Here is a 17351-nt window from a genome sequence, read left to right as displayed (position 1 = left end):
CTTGCAATGGATTCTGCAGGCTGTTTCTGTGAGAAGACAACCACTCCTCATAGTCGTGGGATGAATCGAACAGACAGATCTATTATTCATTTAGGCATTGTGTTTTCATTGCCACTGGGATGTACAGATCTACTCAACATTTATGCTTTAATATCCTGAATGCCTCATCGAAATAACTAATCATAAACCTAACTTTTAATCTAAAACTACATAGCACCTACTTTTAGTCCTAAGGGAACTCTGAACAACATTGTTATTATTAGTTATACATTTTTTCAACAGGGTTTCAATCAGTGAAGAGATTGGGATGGGCAGTGTGTCTGTGTGAAAACAGTACAGGAACAAGGACAAATATGGCTGTTTTATACTGTTGAGTTGGGTCCCTCTCACTACAGCAGGAGAAATGGTTTCTCTCTGGGACTCTCATGGAGTGTACAAAGGATAGAGAGAGTGTGTGCTACCATCACTCACCAGTGGCCATCCTCTGCCTCCTCCAGGAATTGTACTAAATCTCCTGACTCCAGAGACAGGTCCTGCGCCGTCCTCGACTCGTATGTCAACTGGACACGGAAGCGATCATGGTCCTTTGAGCAGAGAGTGGGGAGAGAACGGAGAAGGAGAGGTGATTTAGAAGAGATACCCTATCCTTGTAGTTGTAGTTTGTCTTTGTACGTGATGGTGTGTTACTTTAGTGTGTGTGTGTGTGTGTGTGTGTGTGTGTGTGTGTACACAGCAGGTCCATCCATCAGTCTCAGGGTGGCGGAGTTGTGAGCATCAGTCTCAGGGTGGCGGAGTTGTGAGCATCAGTCTCAGGGTGGCGGAGTTGTGAGCATCAGTCTCAGGGTGGCGGAGTTGTGAGCATCAGTCTCAGGGTGGCGGAGCTGTGAGCATCCGTCTCAGGGTGGCGGAGTTGTGAGCATCCGTCTCAGGGTGGCGGAGTTGAGAGCATCCGTCTCAGGGTGGCAGAGTTGTGAGCATCCGTCTCAGGGTGGCGGAGTTGTGAGCATCCGTCTCAGGGTGGCGGAGTTGTGAGCATCCGTTTCAGGGTGGCGGAGTTGTGAGCATCCGTCTCAGGGTGGGGGAGTTGAGAGCATCCGTCTCAGGGTGGCAGAGTTGTGAGCATCCGTCTCAGGGTGGCAGAGTTGTTAGCATCCGTCTCAGGGTGGCGGAGTTGTGAGCATCCGTTTCAGGGTGGCGGAGTTGTGAGCATCCGTCTCAGGGTGGGGGAGTTGTTAGCATCCGTCTCAGGGTGGCAGAGTTGTGAGCATCCGTCTCAGGGTGGGGGAGTTGTTAGCATCCGTCTCAGGGTGGGGGAGTTGTTAGCATCCGTCTCAGGGTGGTGGAGTTATGATGAGGCCCTCCATTAAAACAGATCTCCGTCTCTCATACATCAGACAGATTGTAATGGAAGGAGAAAATCCGGAGGCGCTGGGGAGAACCGCACTAGGCTAATCCCAGGTCCTTTTGGTCTTTTAAATGTCAAGTCGTCAGCCTGCGTTAACGAGATGTGTGATGGTGGGAAATAATTAAGCGGAGAGGATTTCTTTCCCGGGGTTTGGAAGGATTTAAGAAGAGCAACACGATGTAGGGGGATGAAGTTACCTTTCAGGATTTATTTAACCCAACTTACATTTTTATTACTGGACTCCTCCTCGCCATCCGAAGAGTTGGAGAGCTCCTCTGCACTCGAGTGGATGGTTTCAAAGTCCTCTGTGTCCATTGAAGGCAAACACCGTTGAGTCCAGCCTAGAGAAATAGAGCACACAGAAAGAAGACAAGGTCTTGTTAACCCTTCAGTTGACGAGAAGAAGTGAACATGTTCGTCTTAAGACATGGCATTACACATTCACTGCTTTGGAAATCCACCCATTAAACAGAAGCATTGAACATTCTGAAAATGGATACTGACAGTCAAAGGTGTGAAGAAGTTGAAAATATGTCAAGGACACACACAATGCAACAAACCAACTGAAAAGGGTACCACATACCACAAGACATTCAATGTGAAAAAAGACCCACACAAACTTGAAACCCAAACTGTAAAAATGGGAAAAGAAGAATATACACAGTCACTTTTCCATTACCTGGTTGAGAAGTGGACCTAGGCACGGCTGAATCAGTGCTTGTAGTGCCTTTGTGTCTGCTCACAGCAGGGATAGCACCGCGTAATGTATCTGGGAGGAAATGAGCTCTTTACAGACCACTGGGATGCCATTCAGGGAATTGATATATGCATGCAGAAATCCATAAAGGAGTCATCATCGCTCCACAGCCACACTGACTCATTACCAGCAACAAGGCAAGCAGAGGCCTGTTAATATGAAGTATTCTTGTTCAGCACTTGTTGTGCCACACGAATAACTAATACATACCATGCATCACATTGAATCACAACGGAGCAGGCAATACACAGTCACGTACACAGACACATACAAAGTCAAACACGTGTACACACAACCAAAATACAAAGCAGTCCGCATTAACAAAGACAAGGCTGTACATGCACAGACCCAGTGCATACTGTGACGCTATAGCTACCTTCATAACCGAATGGTGTTGGATCACTTTTTATCTCATGTCTTTTGGTCTTTCTAACATTAGATGAAGGAGGACCTGTCAGGGACAATGAATGCAAGGTCGAAGCATTAGTGGAAAATTAGATCTATTGAGACAGTGAACCAAAATCTATTTTAATGTACATCCTCAGTTTCCATTGCTCATAAGTCGATCTACTTTTGATGATGAATGATGCTTTTAGATTGCTTGTTTTTTGTTGCTTTACAGCACTTTGAGATTTCATTATGTAATGAATAGCACTATAAAATTTGAATAAATTATTATTATAAGTTATTGAAATGCTTGATTGTTAAGAGGGGAATATAGTTCAAGGAGAATTTCATAAGAATATTTTTCATGGGGAAATTAAGTTCTTATCTAAATTCCAACAACAATTGCACTTGCTTAGCAGCTCTGAATGTCACCCCACATTCCAAATGTCAGCTTTTCAAAATGTACATTTTATTACTATGGTTTCTCAAAAAAAGACTATTCAGTGTTTTCGCTTTTCCATTTTGTTTCATTTCTGAGAAAGACTGATTTTATTCATGCACCTCATACATTTCATGAGTCATAAATGGGTAGAACTTGTTGAGAAAATGACTTTTTTTCCCTCATTACTTTAGCTGACTACTCCCCTCTACCTTTCTAGCTCTCTCTCCCTTCCCTCTCTCTCTCAAAGAGCTCCCTCACTAACCTGTCGGTGCCTGCTCTCAGACACTTTCAAAAGTTTGATGGCGACGGGTGGAGAGAGAAAAAGAAAGAGACCGCAGGCAATCAGGTACCTTTTGTGCGGCTGGTGGCAGAGACACTGATAGAGGAGGCTACAGAGAAGCGGCGTGCGACATCCGTCTCCTTAGATGAAGGCTCGGCTGTGAAAGGCAAGGGTTAGCAATTAGCTGGGCACAGAAGAAGAGGAGGGAGGGCGGGAGAGAGGGCAAGGCAATGGCAAGGCTAAAGGAGCATATTGCTTTGAGGAGTCCTACCTTTTCTCTGGATTGATTCCTGATCTTATACAAGACTTGGTGATAACGGTCACTGTTGATTCCTCACTACATGCTGTCCAGCTTAAAGAGATAGTGTGGCATTTTGGCAATTAAGCAATTTTTTCCACTTACACAGAGTCAGATAAACACATTTTTTACGTTTACATTTACGTCATTTAGCAGACGCTCTTATCCAGAGCGACTTACAGATTGGATGGATACCTTTTTTATGTATCTGCGTGCAGTTTGAAGAAAGTTTAAGCATGCTATATGTTCCTGTAGACTTCCAGACATTGCACTAACACTAGTTAGCAATGGCTCCACAAACTACCTTTATCTTCCTTCAAACTGTATGCAGACATCAAAATGGTATCCATGAGTTCATCTGACTATGGGTAAGTAGAAAAAGGTAAATTGCCAAAATGTTGCACTATCCCTTTTAAGTTTATTAATTTCTCTTAGTTGTATCAAATTAGTGAGTTCAAACAGGCAGGAAATTGTCTGTGACAGTGTATCCCAAACTCTGTCCACCCCCACCAAAACGTTCACCTAGGGGGGGCCCCAGGACCGAGTTTGGGAAACCCTGGTCTGTTGAACTGAGAAACGTGCAATGAATGGACGAGACATGAGGAAGTGCATGGCATTGCTAGTGGGTGGCGGCATCCTCACAGGCGCAGATGAGAAATCCATGGGTGGGATATGCTAACAAGATTAAATCTATCAACAACAAGTTCACAGCGAGGAGTTACCTCGGCAGGCCAATAAGTGCAATAACATCACCCCCTCAGTGTCTATTTCTCTTCAGCTTTAGCTAGCCTGCTCTGCTCTCCATCAGGGATGGAGCCAACCATACAGTATTAGATTATCACCATACAAATGATGACATACAGTGGCTTGCGAAAGTATTCACCCCCCTTGGCATTTTTCCTATTTTGCTGCCTTACAACCTGGAATTAAAATGGATTTTTGGTGGGTTTGTATCATTTGATTTACACAACATGCCTACCACTTTGAAGATGCAAAATACACTGCTCAAAAAAATAAAGGGAACACTTAAACAACACAATGTAAATCCAAGTCAATCACACTTCTGTGAAATCAAACTGTCCACTTAGGAAGCAACACTGATTGACAATACATTTCACATGCTGTTGTGCAAATGGAATAGACAACAGGTGGAAATTATAGGCAATTAGCAAGACATCCCCAATAAAGAAGTGGTTCTGCAGGTGGTGACCACAGACCACTTCTCAGTTCCTATGCTTCCTGGCTGATGTTTTGGTCACTTTTGAATGCTGGCGGTGCTTTCACTCTAGTGGTAGCATGAGACGGAGTCTACAACCCACACAAGTGGCTCAGGTAGTGTAGCTCATCCAGGATGGCACATCAATGCGAGCTGTGGTAAGAAGGTTTGCTGTGTCTGTCAGCGTAGTGTCCAGAGCATGGAGGCGCTACCAGGAGACAGGCCAGTACATCAGGAGACGTGGAGGAGGCCGTAGGAGGGCAACAACCCAGCAGCAGGACCGCTACCTCCGCCTTTGTGCAAGGAGGAGCAGGGGGAGCACTGCCAGAGCCCTGCAAAATGACCTCCAGCAGGCCACAAATGTGCATGTGTCTAATCAAACGGTCAGAAACAGACTCCATTAGGGTGGTATGAGGGCCCGACGTCCACAGGTGGGGGTTGTGCTTACAGCCCAACACCGTGCAGGACATTTGGCATTTGCCAGAGAACACCAAGATTGGCAAATTCGCCACTGGCGCCCTGTGCTCTTCACAGATGAAAGCAGGTTCACACTGAGCACATGTAACAGAAGTGACAGAGTCTGGAGACGCCGTGGAGACTGTTCTGCTGCATGCAACATCCTCCAGCATGACCGGTTTGGCGGTGGGTCAGTCATGGTGTGGGGTGGCATTTCTTTGGGGGGCCGCACAGCCCTCCATGTGCTCGCCAGAGGTAGCCTGACTGCCATTAGGTACCGAGATGAGATCCTCAGACCCCTTGTGAGACCATATGCTGGTGCGGTTGGCCCTGGGTTCCTCCTAATGCAAGACAATGCTAGACCTCATGTGGCTGGAGTGTGTCAGCAGTTCCTGCAAGAGGAAGCATTGATGCTATGGACTGGCCCGCCCGTTCCTCAGACCTGAATCCAATTGAGCACATCTGGGACATCATGTCTCGCTCCATCCACCAACGCCACGTTGCACCACAGACTGTCCAGGAGTTGGCGGATGCTTTAGTCCAGGTCTGGGAGGAGATCCCTCAGGAGACCATCCGCCACCTCATCAGGAGCATGCCCAGGCGTTGTAGGGAGGTCATACAGGCACATGGAAGCCACACACACTACTGAGCCTCATTTTGACTCGTTTTAAGGACATTACATCAAAGTTGGATCAGCCTGTAGTGTGGTTTTCCACTTTAATTTTGAGGGTGACTCCTTATCCAGACCTCCATGGGTTGATACATTTGATTTCCATTAATCATTTTTGTGTGATTTTGTTGTCAGCACATTCAACTATGTAAAGAAAAAAAGTATTTAATAAGATTATTTCATTCATTCAGATCTAGGATGTGTTATTTTAGTGTTCCCTTAATTTTTTTGAGCAGTGTATTTTTGATTGTGAAACAAACAAGAAATAAGACTAAAAACAGAGAACTTGAGCGTGCATAACTATTCACCCCCCCCCCCCCCCTAGAGCCACCTTTTGCAGCAATTACAGCTGCAAGTCTCTTGGGGTATGTCTCTATAAGCCTGGCACATCTAGCCACTGGGATTTTTGCCCATTCTTCAAGGCAAAACTGCTCCAGCTCCTTCAAGTTGGATGGGTTCCGCTGGTGTACAGCAATCTTTAAGTCATACCACAGATTCAATTGGATTGAGGTCTGGGTTTTGACTAGGCCATTCCAAGACATTTAAATGTTTCCCCTTAAACCACTTGAGTGTTGCTTTATCAGTATGCTTAGGGTCATTGTCCTGCTGGAAGGTGAATCTCCGTCCCAGTCTCAAATCTCTGGAAGACTGAAACAGGTTTCCCTCAAGAATTTCCCTGTATTTAGTGCCATCCATCATTCCTTCAATTCTGACCAGTTTCCCAGTCCCTGCCGATGAAAAACATCCCCACAGCATGATGGTGTTCTCGGGGTGATGAGAGGTGTTGGGTTTGCGCCAGACATAGAGTTTTCCTTGATGGCCAAAAAGCTCAATTTTAGTCTCATCTAACCACAGTACCACCTTCCATATGTTTGGGGAGTCTCCCACATGCCTTTTGACGAACACCAAACGTGTTTGCTTATTTTTTTCTTTAAGCAATGGCTTTTTTCTGGCCACTCTTCTGTAAAGTCCAGCTCTGTGGAGTGTACGGCTTAAAGTGGTCCTATGGATAGATACTCCAATCTCCGCTGTGGAGCTTTGCATCTCCTTCAGGGTTATCTTTGGTCTCTTTGTTGTCTCTCTGATTAATGCCCTCCTTGCCTGGTCCGTGAGTTTTGGTGGGCGGCCCTCTCTTGGCAGGTTTGTTGTGGTGCCATATTTTGTTGTGGTGCCATAAACGCTCCACTTTTCCGTTATTTATTTTTTAGAATTATTTGGAGAAAAAAATAATCTTCATTTCACTTCACCAATTTGGACTATTTTGTGTATGTCCATTACATGAAATCCAAATAATAATCAATTTAAATTACAGGTTGTAATGCAACAAAATAGGAAAAACGCCAAGGGGGATGAATACTTTTGCAAGGCACTGTAGTATACACTGTAATGTTATTGCCCACTTACAAACCACAATACCTCTGCAATAGTGCCAAAGTGGTAATAAAACAATAATGAAATAAACCCATCTCCCTATTCAATTTGTTTGTTTAACTAAAAGCAGTATGCTGTTAAACATCTGATGTAGCTCCAAGCTATCAGTATTGTGGTTAAGGATGTATTCTGTGGAGAGAGTTCTCTGCCTTCGTTCATTATGCTTTTGTGTGCCTTGAAGTGAACCCTAACCACTAAAAACAGAAAAACCTTGAATCAAACCATCCTCTTCAAAAAAACTATTTAATATGTGTTTAAATGTCAAGAGCATAGAGCATTACAGGCTGACATTTACTAAGGCTGAGAATGTAGCCTTCATGTGTTTTCATTGCCTAGACGCCAAGGTTGTTCTAGACTAGGGATGGGCATTTGAAATGATTTCATGACATTTTTCTGTAACTTTGTTTAAAATGGACACTTGTCTGCTGCGCAGATTGCGCGACTCGGGAGAGATGGTGCCCCGGGGAGGGAGAGAGCGAAAAAGTAGACACAGACTCGCGCTAGTTACACAAACTTGTAAATGCCATAGGTTATCCATCATCCCATCTGGCAGTGCCCGTCTTTACTGCATCAAATCCATGTTAGCTAGCCAGCCAAATTAAATAACAGCCTACCTGTCGGTTGCTCGTTGTAGCCTGACCTTCTCATTTAGTAACTAAACTCCTGAAAATGTGAAATCCTAGACTAACTACCAATCCACACATTTCCAGCTGACATCCCTAGCAGCAGGGGGCCCTAAGCGACCGCTTATGCCTGGAACCGGCCCTGTTTGTGCCTCTAACTTTTTCACTCATCATTAGTCACGATTAATTCATGATTATCCGTAATCATGGTAGCATCCACATTCATGTAAAAGTGTTCAGAGACATATTCTTATTTACAATAAAAGTGACTCCAAAATGACACCATACATTATTTACCATTCATTTCTATTGGGTACAACATAATCCGAAACACAACCAAAACAAACTGCATATGCATCCAAAAAGTTTGTAAAGTCACAAGCTTGATGTAGTCATTGCATGCTATGAATATGGGACCAAACACTAAACTTTGTACTATTTTAATACACTATAGGTGAATGTGTCCAAATACTTATGACACCTTCAAATGGGGGGACTAGATACATAAAGTGCTTTCATTTCTAAACGGTATAACAGATATGTATGAAAATACCCTCAAATAAAAGGTGACATTCTGTACGGTCGCCTCATATAAAACATTTGATCTCAAATCCAAAATGCTGGAGTATAGAGCAAAATTAAAAGTTTTAGCTTCCCTTTTCAAATAAATACAGAGGGGAGTACAATAGCTCTCTGCTCTGAGCGAAAGTGCCTGTATGTATTAGCAGCACTGCCTGCTGCACCACGACACGCAGAGTAGCAGGCTAGGGATGAGATGACCAACAATGACAATGAATGAGAGCAGGTGAAGTTGTTCACATCACAATGAGTGGGACCTCTTCAAAAGAGGGGATGAAGCCAAGGTCAATAGTTAGGATGGAGTGGTGGTAAGGACAGGGTGAGCAGGTCAGTGGAGATGTCATGGCTTCTTTACCTGAGGGAAGAGACCTTCTGTTGGAGAGGCCCTGCAAGGTGAAACGCTTTCTAGCAAGAGCACCATTGTGGTCAGGGTTATTAGTGGCAGAAGCATCAGCTAGGGAGGGAAAGGGAGAGGACAACGGTGAATGAGGAGGCAGAAGCAGGGGGTAGAGAGAAAGCCTGAGGGACGACTTTGTAAGAGTAATATGGATACCATGACAACCCTGGACATTTTGGAGACATTGACCCCTATTCAATCACCCACACTTTAGTCTGCATGAAAACTGATTCAAAGATCACAGGTAGACCAACCTTAACCTATTTCTGAAAATAGATGCATATGTTCACAAGTTTGAAGAGTGCTGACAAGGTTGTAAAAAAGCATGTTTATAAGATCATGCTGGAGACAGAAGGTCGTTGCTCATCCCCACCAAAAGGGTTTCTCTCTCTGTTCTAAACACGACACTGACAGAGCTCTGAGATGCATAATAAGCTTGGCATGGAATTCCCTATAGCCTTTCACCATATGGACTAAACCTGACCCATGATTGACCCCTCTATGCTCCATCAACAACACAACCTGCATTAGGAAGAGAAGAGTCCTCCTCAATAATGCTGTAACTGCATCGGTATAAGGATTTAGACGCCTGCCAATGCCAACCCTAGAAGACACTTTCACACAATAAATATGTATATTTTCAAAGCGGACTTGTGTGTGTGATTTCAAGGACACTTTAACCACATGCCCTGGAGGGCGTTCAAAATGTCCATATTATCTTGTACATAATTATCACCTTCTGATTGTGAGAACACAAAATAATCACAACTTCCAGGTTCACCTCATCTCACCAACATCACACCTCTGAAAAAAGTGCCAAACAGAGAGAGGTCAACGCAGCTGCTTCTTCTTTCCTCAGAGGTTACTCTGGCCTTCGGGAGATGTTGAGATGAGAAAATAAATCGGCGCATTTGGATAACTATGAGAGAGAATCCAGTAGACTGACTGAGAATGTGAGCGTGGTATATACCGTAACCTTGGCAGCACAGGAGGTTGGTGGCACCTTAATTAGGGAGAACATGATCGTGGTAATGGCTGGAGAGGAATCAGTGGAATGGTATCAAACACATGGTTTCCAGGTGTTTGGTGCCATTCCATTTGCTCAGTCCCGACCATTATTATGAGCCATTCTCCCCTCAGCAGCCTCCACTGGTTGGCAGAATCTAACAGCTGGTCAGACTAACCCCAGAAGACTTGGGAGCAATGTTCCCTCTAAGCTGCGCACGTGCCCGGCGCACGCACCTCCTCCAGGACTGCCGCGCAGAAGAAATGCCATGCCGCGCGGACACAAGATTGAACTTCACTGAGTTCACCCCATTAGTTTGCACTATATATATTAACGTTTTTCTGTGATCGAATCAACAATCTAACTTTGCAAGATTGAGTCTGTGGTTTTGTTGTAGGCATAGCCAGAGCGCAACCGAGTAGAATTCTATTGGTAGGGGTAGCTAGCCCAGGAGCGATCTTTCACCCGCGAGTGAATGCGCTGTTCAGATCACAGCGCAGAGCCGCGGGTGTGCACATTTGTTGATATTCTTTGCTAGTTAGTTTTTTGCTAGTTAGATAAGTATAGGTCTTCAATGGTGAGTTACTGCTTCTTACAAGAGCACAAAACTTGTAGGTCTTTGAAAAGCCAGTCAAGTAAAAAACTTACGTCTTAATTAAAGGGGCAGTGTTGTATTTTGAGACAGGCTTGAATATGCAAATAAGTCAATAGGCAGTGGGGTAGTCTACATTGTCTAAATCTCTGTATGGTAATAATAATACATTTTATTTTGTAAAGTGGTTTCTTGCATCATACAACACAATACAATGCAATTTACAGTCATGGTGTTACAAACCAAATAAAAAATAATTAATATCAAGCCCTTCATAATGTAAAAACGTTTTTAAAAGTATCATGCAATGTAGGCCTGCATTGAACACAACATATAGGCTACTGTAGGATATATCATAGAAATCAAAAGCTATTTCTATGTGAAAATGTTATGGGATTTGCTCCATTGGTTTTGTTGGTAAGCCTACATTATGCTCAGACAGTAGCCAATAGGTTATTGTGGCTGTCTAAAACTGTAAGGGTATTAAAGTTTCCGCTCACAAGACCTAAGATAGGCTCAATACCCCAAAATAATTGAGGGCACATTGCTTGGGAGGTATAGTGAGATGTACTAGTGAAACGACAGTATTTGGGGTCATGTTTCCTGACCCAAAAAGGAAACAGACCCAAATCAGGGAAATGGTTGGCATCAGCTACATATGGGTCAAAGCAAAAAATCCCACCAGACCACAGTTCAAATCTCATCGGAGTCAAACCCGTACTGTACTACGCCTGCATAACTGTATGACTTTAGCGTAAGGTTGGAACAGAATTATTTTTGTTTGTGGTAAAGCTCAACACTACAACAGCTTCTGTCATATTCCTTTCCCATAGAGGAGAAGGGGAAATATTTTCTCTGAGTCCGTGGTGGGGGTAATAAAGGCCCCCATGCACCCAAGACTAAGCACCTGTCAGATACACTTACTCCTCGAGCCAGTGAAGTCCAGCCACCGACCACATCCAGAGTCAAAGAGCAACTCTCCTCTCCTAACCACCACCACCCGCTCCCTGGCAGACAGACTACCGTTAGCCCAGGTCCCTCTCACTGTGATGCACCAGCACCCTGCCGCCGGGCTCTACACAGCGTGAAATCGTACCTGTTACCTCATCTGCCAGTATATTGAGCCAGTGTAGTGAACAATCAGAGTGGAGTGGTGGTGAGGGGTTGGCTGGGGCTGATGCTGAGACAGACAGACGGAGCCAGTAATACATCCATCCTCTCATCTCTCACTATCACTGTCAGAGTTAAAGCCCAGATAAAACATCCCAGCTAATTGTGCCATCAGTCTTGTGTCTTTCATAATGCCATTATGGGATAATTTGTAGATGGCAGATGCTGCCTCTTGTTTCCAGTGAGCGCAGCTGAGTGGATGCTGGTTTGGCAGGGCTCGTTGGTTGGCGGTAGGGCTGTTGCGGTGACCGTATTACCGCCACTCATAAATCATGACCACAGTAAATTCCACGTGAGTCACGGTAATCTCCTTTTACGCACTTCGGACATGCTTTGGTAGTACCCAACTTGCTAACGACCCTCTGGTCCTAATGACCGGGTACTCATGGCTCTATTGTCCCTCTAACCACTCTGACATCAATGCAAAATGCAATCGAAAATCACATCAAATACTTATCATCAAAACAGAAGGCCTATAGTACTTTTAAAACTCACCTCACTGCAATCATCAATTTCAAGAAAGAAGTTCAACAGCAGGTTGAAAAAATGTAAAACATAGTTGTTGTGGGTGTTTCAAAGCCTAACACAACAAAATGGACTGCGCTTTCACCCATACCCATATTAGATCTTATGTATATGCATAGGCTTATGAGCCCAAGCCCGAAAAAAAAAAACGGAATTAAAATTATGATTGTGTTATTATACAATACATAGCCTACCGCATATTACACATGGCAGAAAAACATAAAACTAAACTGATTTAAGATGTCTTTGGTACATGATTGGTCAAGCCTATACACCAAAATTAAACAAATTTGAGTAATCGCCTTTTGAGTGTGGACTGTATTATTATGCATACTGGATGGACTGGTTACCTTATGCTACACTCCAAAATGTATATCCATGAGTCTGGGAGAGAACGTATAGCCCTAGGCGATGCTGTTGATTCATTGATTGTGCAGTGCGGCTTACAGTTAGCCTACAATTAGTGAATTAGTATTTTGAATAGCCTAGTAATTGAGCATTTTTTTATATTTTCATAATTAATTGGGTGACACAGCTATATAGAATATCTCACCCACCATGCGTTTCCATCTCCTCTCTCTCCTTTATTCCTTTCTCGAGCGCGCAGACGGGCTGTCAACAGTTTAGTGAAATATGTTTTGTTGTGAAAACATGTTACTATCGATGTTCCCGAACAGATTTCACTTGGTTTTCCAAATTAAGCACTGAGTAGCTGCAGGAACAAGGTTGGAGAGCCCATGGCATATAGAGTTTGGGCGGAATATCACCAGCGAGTGCATGCTCCTCAAACAGTGGTTGATGCGTGACGTGATATACACTATATATACAAAAGTATGTGGACACCCCTTCAAATTAGTGGATTCGGCTATTTCAGCCACACCCGTTGCTGACAGGTGTATAAAATCAAGCACACAGTCATGCAATCGCCATCGATAAACATTGGCAGTAGAATGGCCTTACTGAAGAGATCAGTGACTTTCAACATGGCACCGTCATAGGATGCCATTTTTCCAACAAGTCAATTTGTCAAATTTCTGCCCTGCTAGAGCTGCCCCAGTCAACTGTAAGTGATGTTATTGTGAAGTGGAAACGTCAAGGAGCAACAACGGCTCAGCCACGAAGTGGTAGGCCACACAAGCTCCCATAACGGGACTGCCAAGTGCTGAAGCGCGTAGCATGTATCAATCATCTGTACTCGGTTGCAACACTCACTACCGAGTTCCTAACTGCCTCTGGAAGCAACGTCAGCAAAATGACTGTTCGTCGAGCTTCATGAAATGGGTTTCCATGGCCGAGCAGCCACACACAAGCCTAAGATCACCATGCGCAATGCCAAGTGTCGGCTGGAGTGGTGTAAAGCTCGCCACCATTGGACTGTGGAGCAGTGGAAACGCGTTCTCTGGAGTGATGAATCACGCTTCACCATCTGGCAGTCCGGTGGATGAATCTGGGTTTGGCAGATGCCAGGAGAACGCTACCTGCCCGAATGCATAGTGCCAACTGTAAAGTTTGGTGGAGGAAGAATAATGTTCTGGGATTGTTTTTCATGGTTCGGGCTATGCCCCATAGTTCCAGTGAAGGGAAATCTTAACGCTACAACAGTTTGGGAAGGCCCTTTCCTGTTTCAGCATGACAATGCCCCTGTGCACAAAGTAACGTCCATACAGAAATTCTTTGTCGAGATCGGTGTGGAAGAACTTGACTGGCCTGCACAGAGCCCTGACCTCAACCCCATCGAACACCTTTGGGATTAATTGAAACGCTGACTGCGAGCCAGGCCTAATCGCCCAAGATCAGTGCCCAACCTCACTAATGCTCTTGTGGCTGAATGGAAGCAAGTCCCTGCAGCAATGTTCCAATATCTAGTCAAAAGCCTTCCCAGAAGAGTGGAGGCTGTTATAGCAGCAAAAGGGGGACCAACTCCATGATTTTGGAATGAGATGTTCAACGAGCAGATGTCCACATACTTCTGGTCATGTAGTGTAAGTGATCTTATATTTATTTCTCAGCTGCTCATATTAAACACATGCTCCACTATAAAACCGAAGTAGTCTACAAAACGGACCGGTGGGAAAGCGCCATTCGCACCATGCAGCCCATGTATTTGATTTCTAAGACATTCTGAGGTTTGTATCATTTACAACTAAAGTTGCCAAATAACTATAAATCTAGCATATAAGACCTGTTTCAGATCATCTCTTTTACACTCAACATAGCCACTTCATACGCGCAGTGAATCCCTAATGGGAAAAATATCCTTTCTATTTTATTCAGCTGTTCAATTATATTCTTCTTACTATAAAATCATATAAAATAATGGCACAAGACTTACAAGCATATCTTGTCAGCTAAATGAACAAGCCTACAGCCTATGTCATTGGGCATAGCCAGATAACATAGGCCTACAGTAGGCCAACTCATATTCTGTTTTTCTGAAATACATATATATATATTTTTTAACTGACTAAAATAAATAATGGATTTATTGTGATGGTGTATATTAAATTGATTTATTATACTTTTTTTTAAATGTACAGTGCATTCGGAAAGTATTCAGACCCCTTGACTTTTTCCACATTTTTACGTTACAGCCTTAAATTAAATTAAAAAATGTCCTCATCAATCTACACACAATACCCCATAACGACAAAGCGAAAACAGGGTTTTCTAAATCAGAAATACCTTATTTACATAAGTATTCAGACCCTTTGCTGTGAGACTCGAAATTGAGCTCAGGTGCATCCTGTTTCCATTGATCATCCTGGAGATGTTTCTACAACTTGATTAGAGTCCACCTGTGGTAAGTTCAATCGATTGGACATGATTTGGAAAGGCACACCTGTCTATATATGGTCCCACAGTTGACAGTGCTGTCAGAGCAAAAACCATTCCATGATGTCAAAGGAATTGTCCGTAGAGCTCCGAGACAGGATTGTGTCGAGGCACAGATCTGGGGAAGAGTACCAAAACATTTCTGCAGCATTTAAGATCCCCAAGAACACAGTGGCCTCCATCCTTCTTAAATGGAAGAAGTTTGGAACCACCAAGACCCTTCCTAGAGCTGGCCGCCCGGCCAAACTGAGCAATCGGGGGAGAAGGGCCTTGGTCAGGGAGTGCTCCAGAGTTCCTCTGTGGAGATGGGAGAACCTTTCAGAAGGACATTAATCTCTGAAGCACTCCACCAATCAGGCCTTTATGGTAGAGTGGCCAGATGGAAGCCACTCCTCAGCAAAAGGCACATGACAGCCCGCTTGGAGTTTGCCAAAAGGCACCTAAAGGACTCTCAGACCATGAGAAACAAGATTCTCTGGTCTGATGAAACCAAGATTGAACTCTTTGGCCTGAATGCCAAGCGTCACGTCTGGAGGAAACCTGGTACCATCCCTACGGTGAAGCATGGTGGTGGCAGCATCATGCTGTAGGGATGTTTTTCAGTGGCAGGGACTTGGAGACTAGTCAGGATCGAGGGAAAGATGTACGGAGCAAAGTACAGAGAGATCCTTGATGAAAACCTGCTCCAGAGCGCTCAGGACCTCAGACTGGGGCGGAGGTTCACCTTCCAACAGGACAACGACCCTTAGCACACAGCTAGACAACGCAGGAGTGGCTTCGGGGTAAGTCTCTGAATGTCCTTGAGTGGCCCAGCCAGAGCCTGGACTTGAACCCAATTGAACATCTCTGGAGTGGCCTGAAAATAGCTGTGCAGCGACGCTCCCCATCCAACCTGACAGAGCTTGAGAGGATCTGCAGAGAAGAATGGGAGAAACTCCCCAAATACAGGTGTGCCAAGCCTGTAGCGTCATACCCAAGAAGACTCAAGGCTGTAATAACTGCCAAAAGTGGTTCAACAAAGTACTGAGTAAAGGGTCTGAATACGTATGTAAATGTGATATTTCAGTTTTTTCTTTTTAATAAACTTGCCAAAATGTCTAAAAACCAGTTTTTGCTTTGTCATTATGGGGTATTGTGTGTAGATTGATTAGGAAAAAAAGCATTTTAATCAATTTTAGAATAAGGCTGTAAAGTCAAGGGGTCTGAATACTTTCCGAATGGACTGTAGATGTTCCAAAGGCCCGCATCAGCGGCTTGTATGCGTGGAGGCCTGGAGATGCTAAACATGTTCATGTTAATTAACGGTCAATTACCGTGAGACCGGCAGTCTTTTACATGACAATAACCGGCTGACAAAATGTCATGACCGCCACAGCCCTAGTTGGCGGGGGCCGTCAGCAGCTGTGTGATCGCTCACCTCGTTTCTGTCTCATGTTGGGGCTGGGGTTGCTCCTTCTGAAGCCCGTCTCCGGGCTAGACGAGTCTGACTGCCTCAGGGCCATTTTGCGCATGTTTCTGAGCGGAGGAGAGGAGCGATATGGGACAGTCAATCACACAGCCACTATAGAAGTATTACATTCCCTATGCTTGAGATTATCTGTGCGCTGCCGCCATTCAATCACACACGATGAAAACGTTGTGAGACCAAGTACTCTACCTCATAGGAGCATGACACACATTCTCAGTGATCTTCTGATGGAGTTGACTAGCCTCTGTGAATGGAGGAGAATTGTTATTTATTGGAATAGAACAGATTTTCAATGGAATGACAGGATATTAGTTTAGGTTACATAAAAAGGTCAGTGAGGTGAATTCATTGGGTGAGATCTTAGGTATGCAAGTGTGTGTGTTTGTTGTTTGGTGTTTGCATGCTTGTGTACATCACACAAGGACTGTGTGAGAAACCTGCAGTCAAAAGCAGGTTGATAAAACTATGTTTCAATGCCAGGCGATAACACAGGAGAAATCCCAGGAGTTACATAAGCCACAGGAGGGTCTGTGGACCAAAACAGTGTAGTTAGACCAGAAGCCGTGGGCCAAAACAGTGTAGTTAGACCAGAAGCCGTGGGCCAAAACAATGGTGCAGACAGAATAGAAGCCACTAATCTGTGTCTTTAACAGGAGGGACAGGACAGTTGACTGCCAAGGCCCAGGGGAGGAATCAAATCAAAACAGCTGCAGTATAAGCCAGTGCCTTGTCCTGCTATTACACAAACCCCATGTCGCTGGGATTTTTAACACTGGCTTATCTTGTGTGCTGCTCTATGCTGCTGTACATGCTCCCC

At 44.3% G+C, this 17351-nt stretch overlaps 1 protein-coding gene across 1 annotated transcript in view; it reads right to left on the bottom strand.

Moving 5' to 3' along the window:
* The window catches only part of LOC311149091 (guanine nucleotide exchange factor DBS-like), a 64140-nt gene that overhangs the window by 4400 nt on the left and 42389 nt on the right, over nucleotides 1-17351 (bottom strand). The window contains exons 25-32 of the mRNA XM_084186202.1: nucleotides 16724-16778; nucleotides 16484-16581; nucleotides 8900-8998; nucleotides 3342-3428; nucleotides 2539-2613; nucleotides 2085-2174; nucleotides 1631-1746; nucleotides 472-584 (exon numbers count right to left, since the gene is read on the bottom strand). Coding sequence (XP_084042328.1) covers nucleotides 472-584; nucleotides 1631-1746; nucleotides 2085-2174; nucleotides 2539-2613; nucleotides 3342-3428; nucleotides 8900-8998; nucleotides 16484-16581; nucleotides 16724-16778 — 733 coding nt within the window. The remainder of the gene's footprint in view (nucleotides 1-471; nucleotides 585-1630; nucleotides 1747-2084; nucleotides 2175-2538; nucleotides 2614-3341; nucleotides 3429-8899; nucleotides 8999-16483; nucleotides 16582-16723; nucleotides 16779-17351) is intronic.

The sequence above is a fragment of the Coregonus lavaretus genome (genome assembly GCF_964263955.1).
Source record: "Coregonus lavaretus genome assembly, chromosome: 21".
NCBI lineage: Eukaryota > Metazoa > Chordata > Actinopteri > Salmoniformes > Salmonidae > Coregonus > Coregonus lavaretus.
The sequence above is the reverse complement of the archived record's forward strand: the minus strand, read 5'-3'. Positions and strand labels throughout refer to the sequence as shown.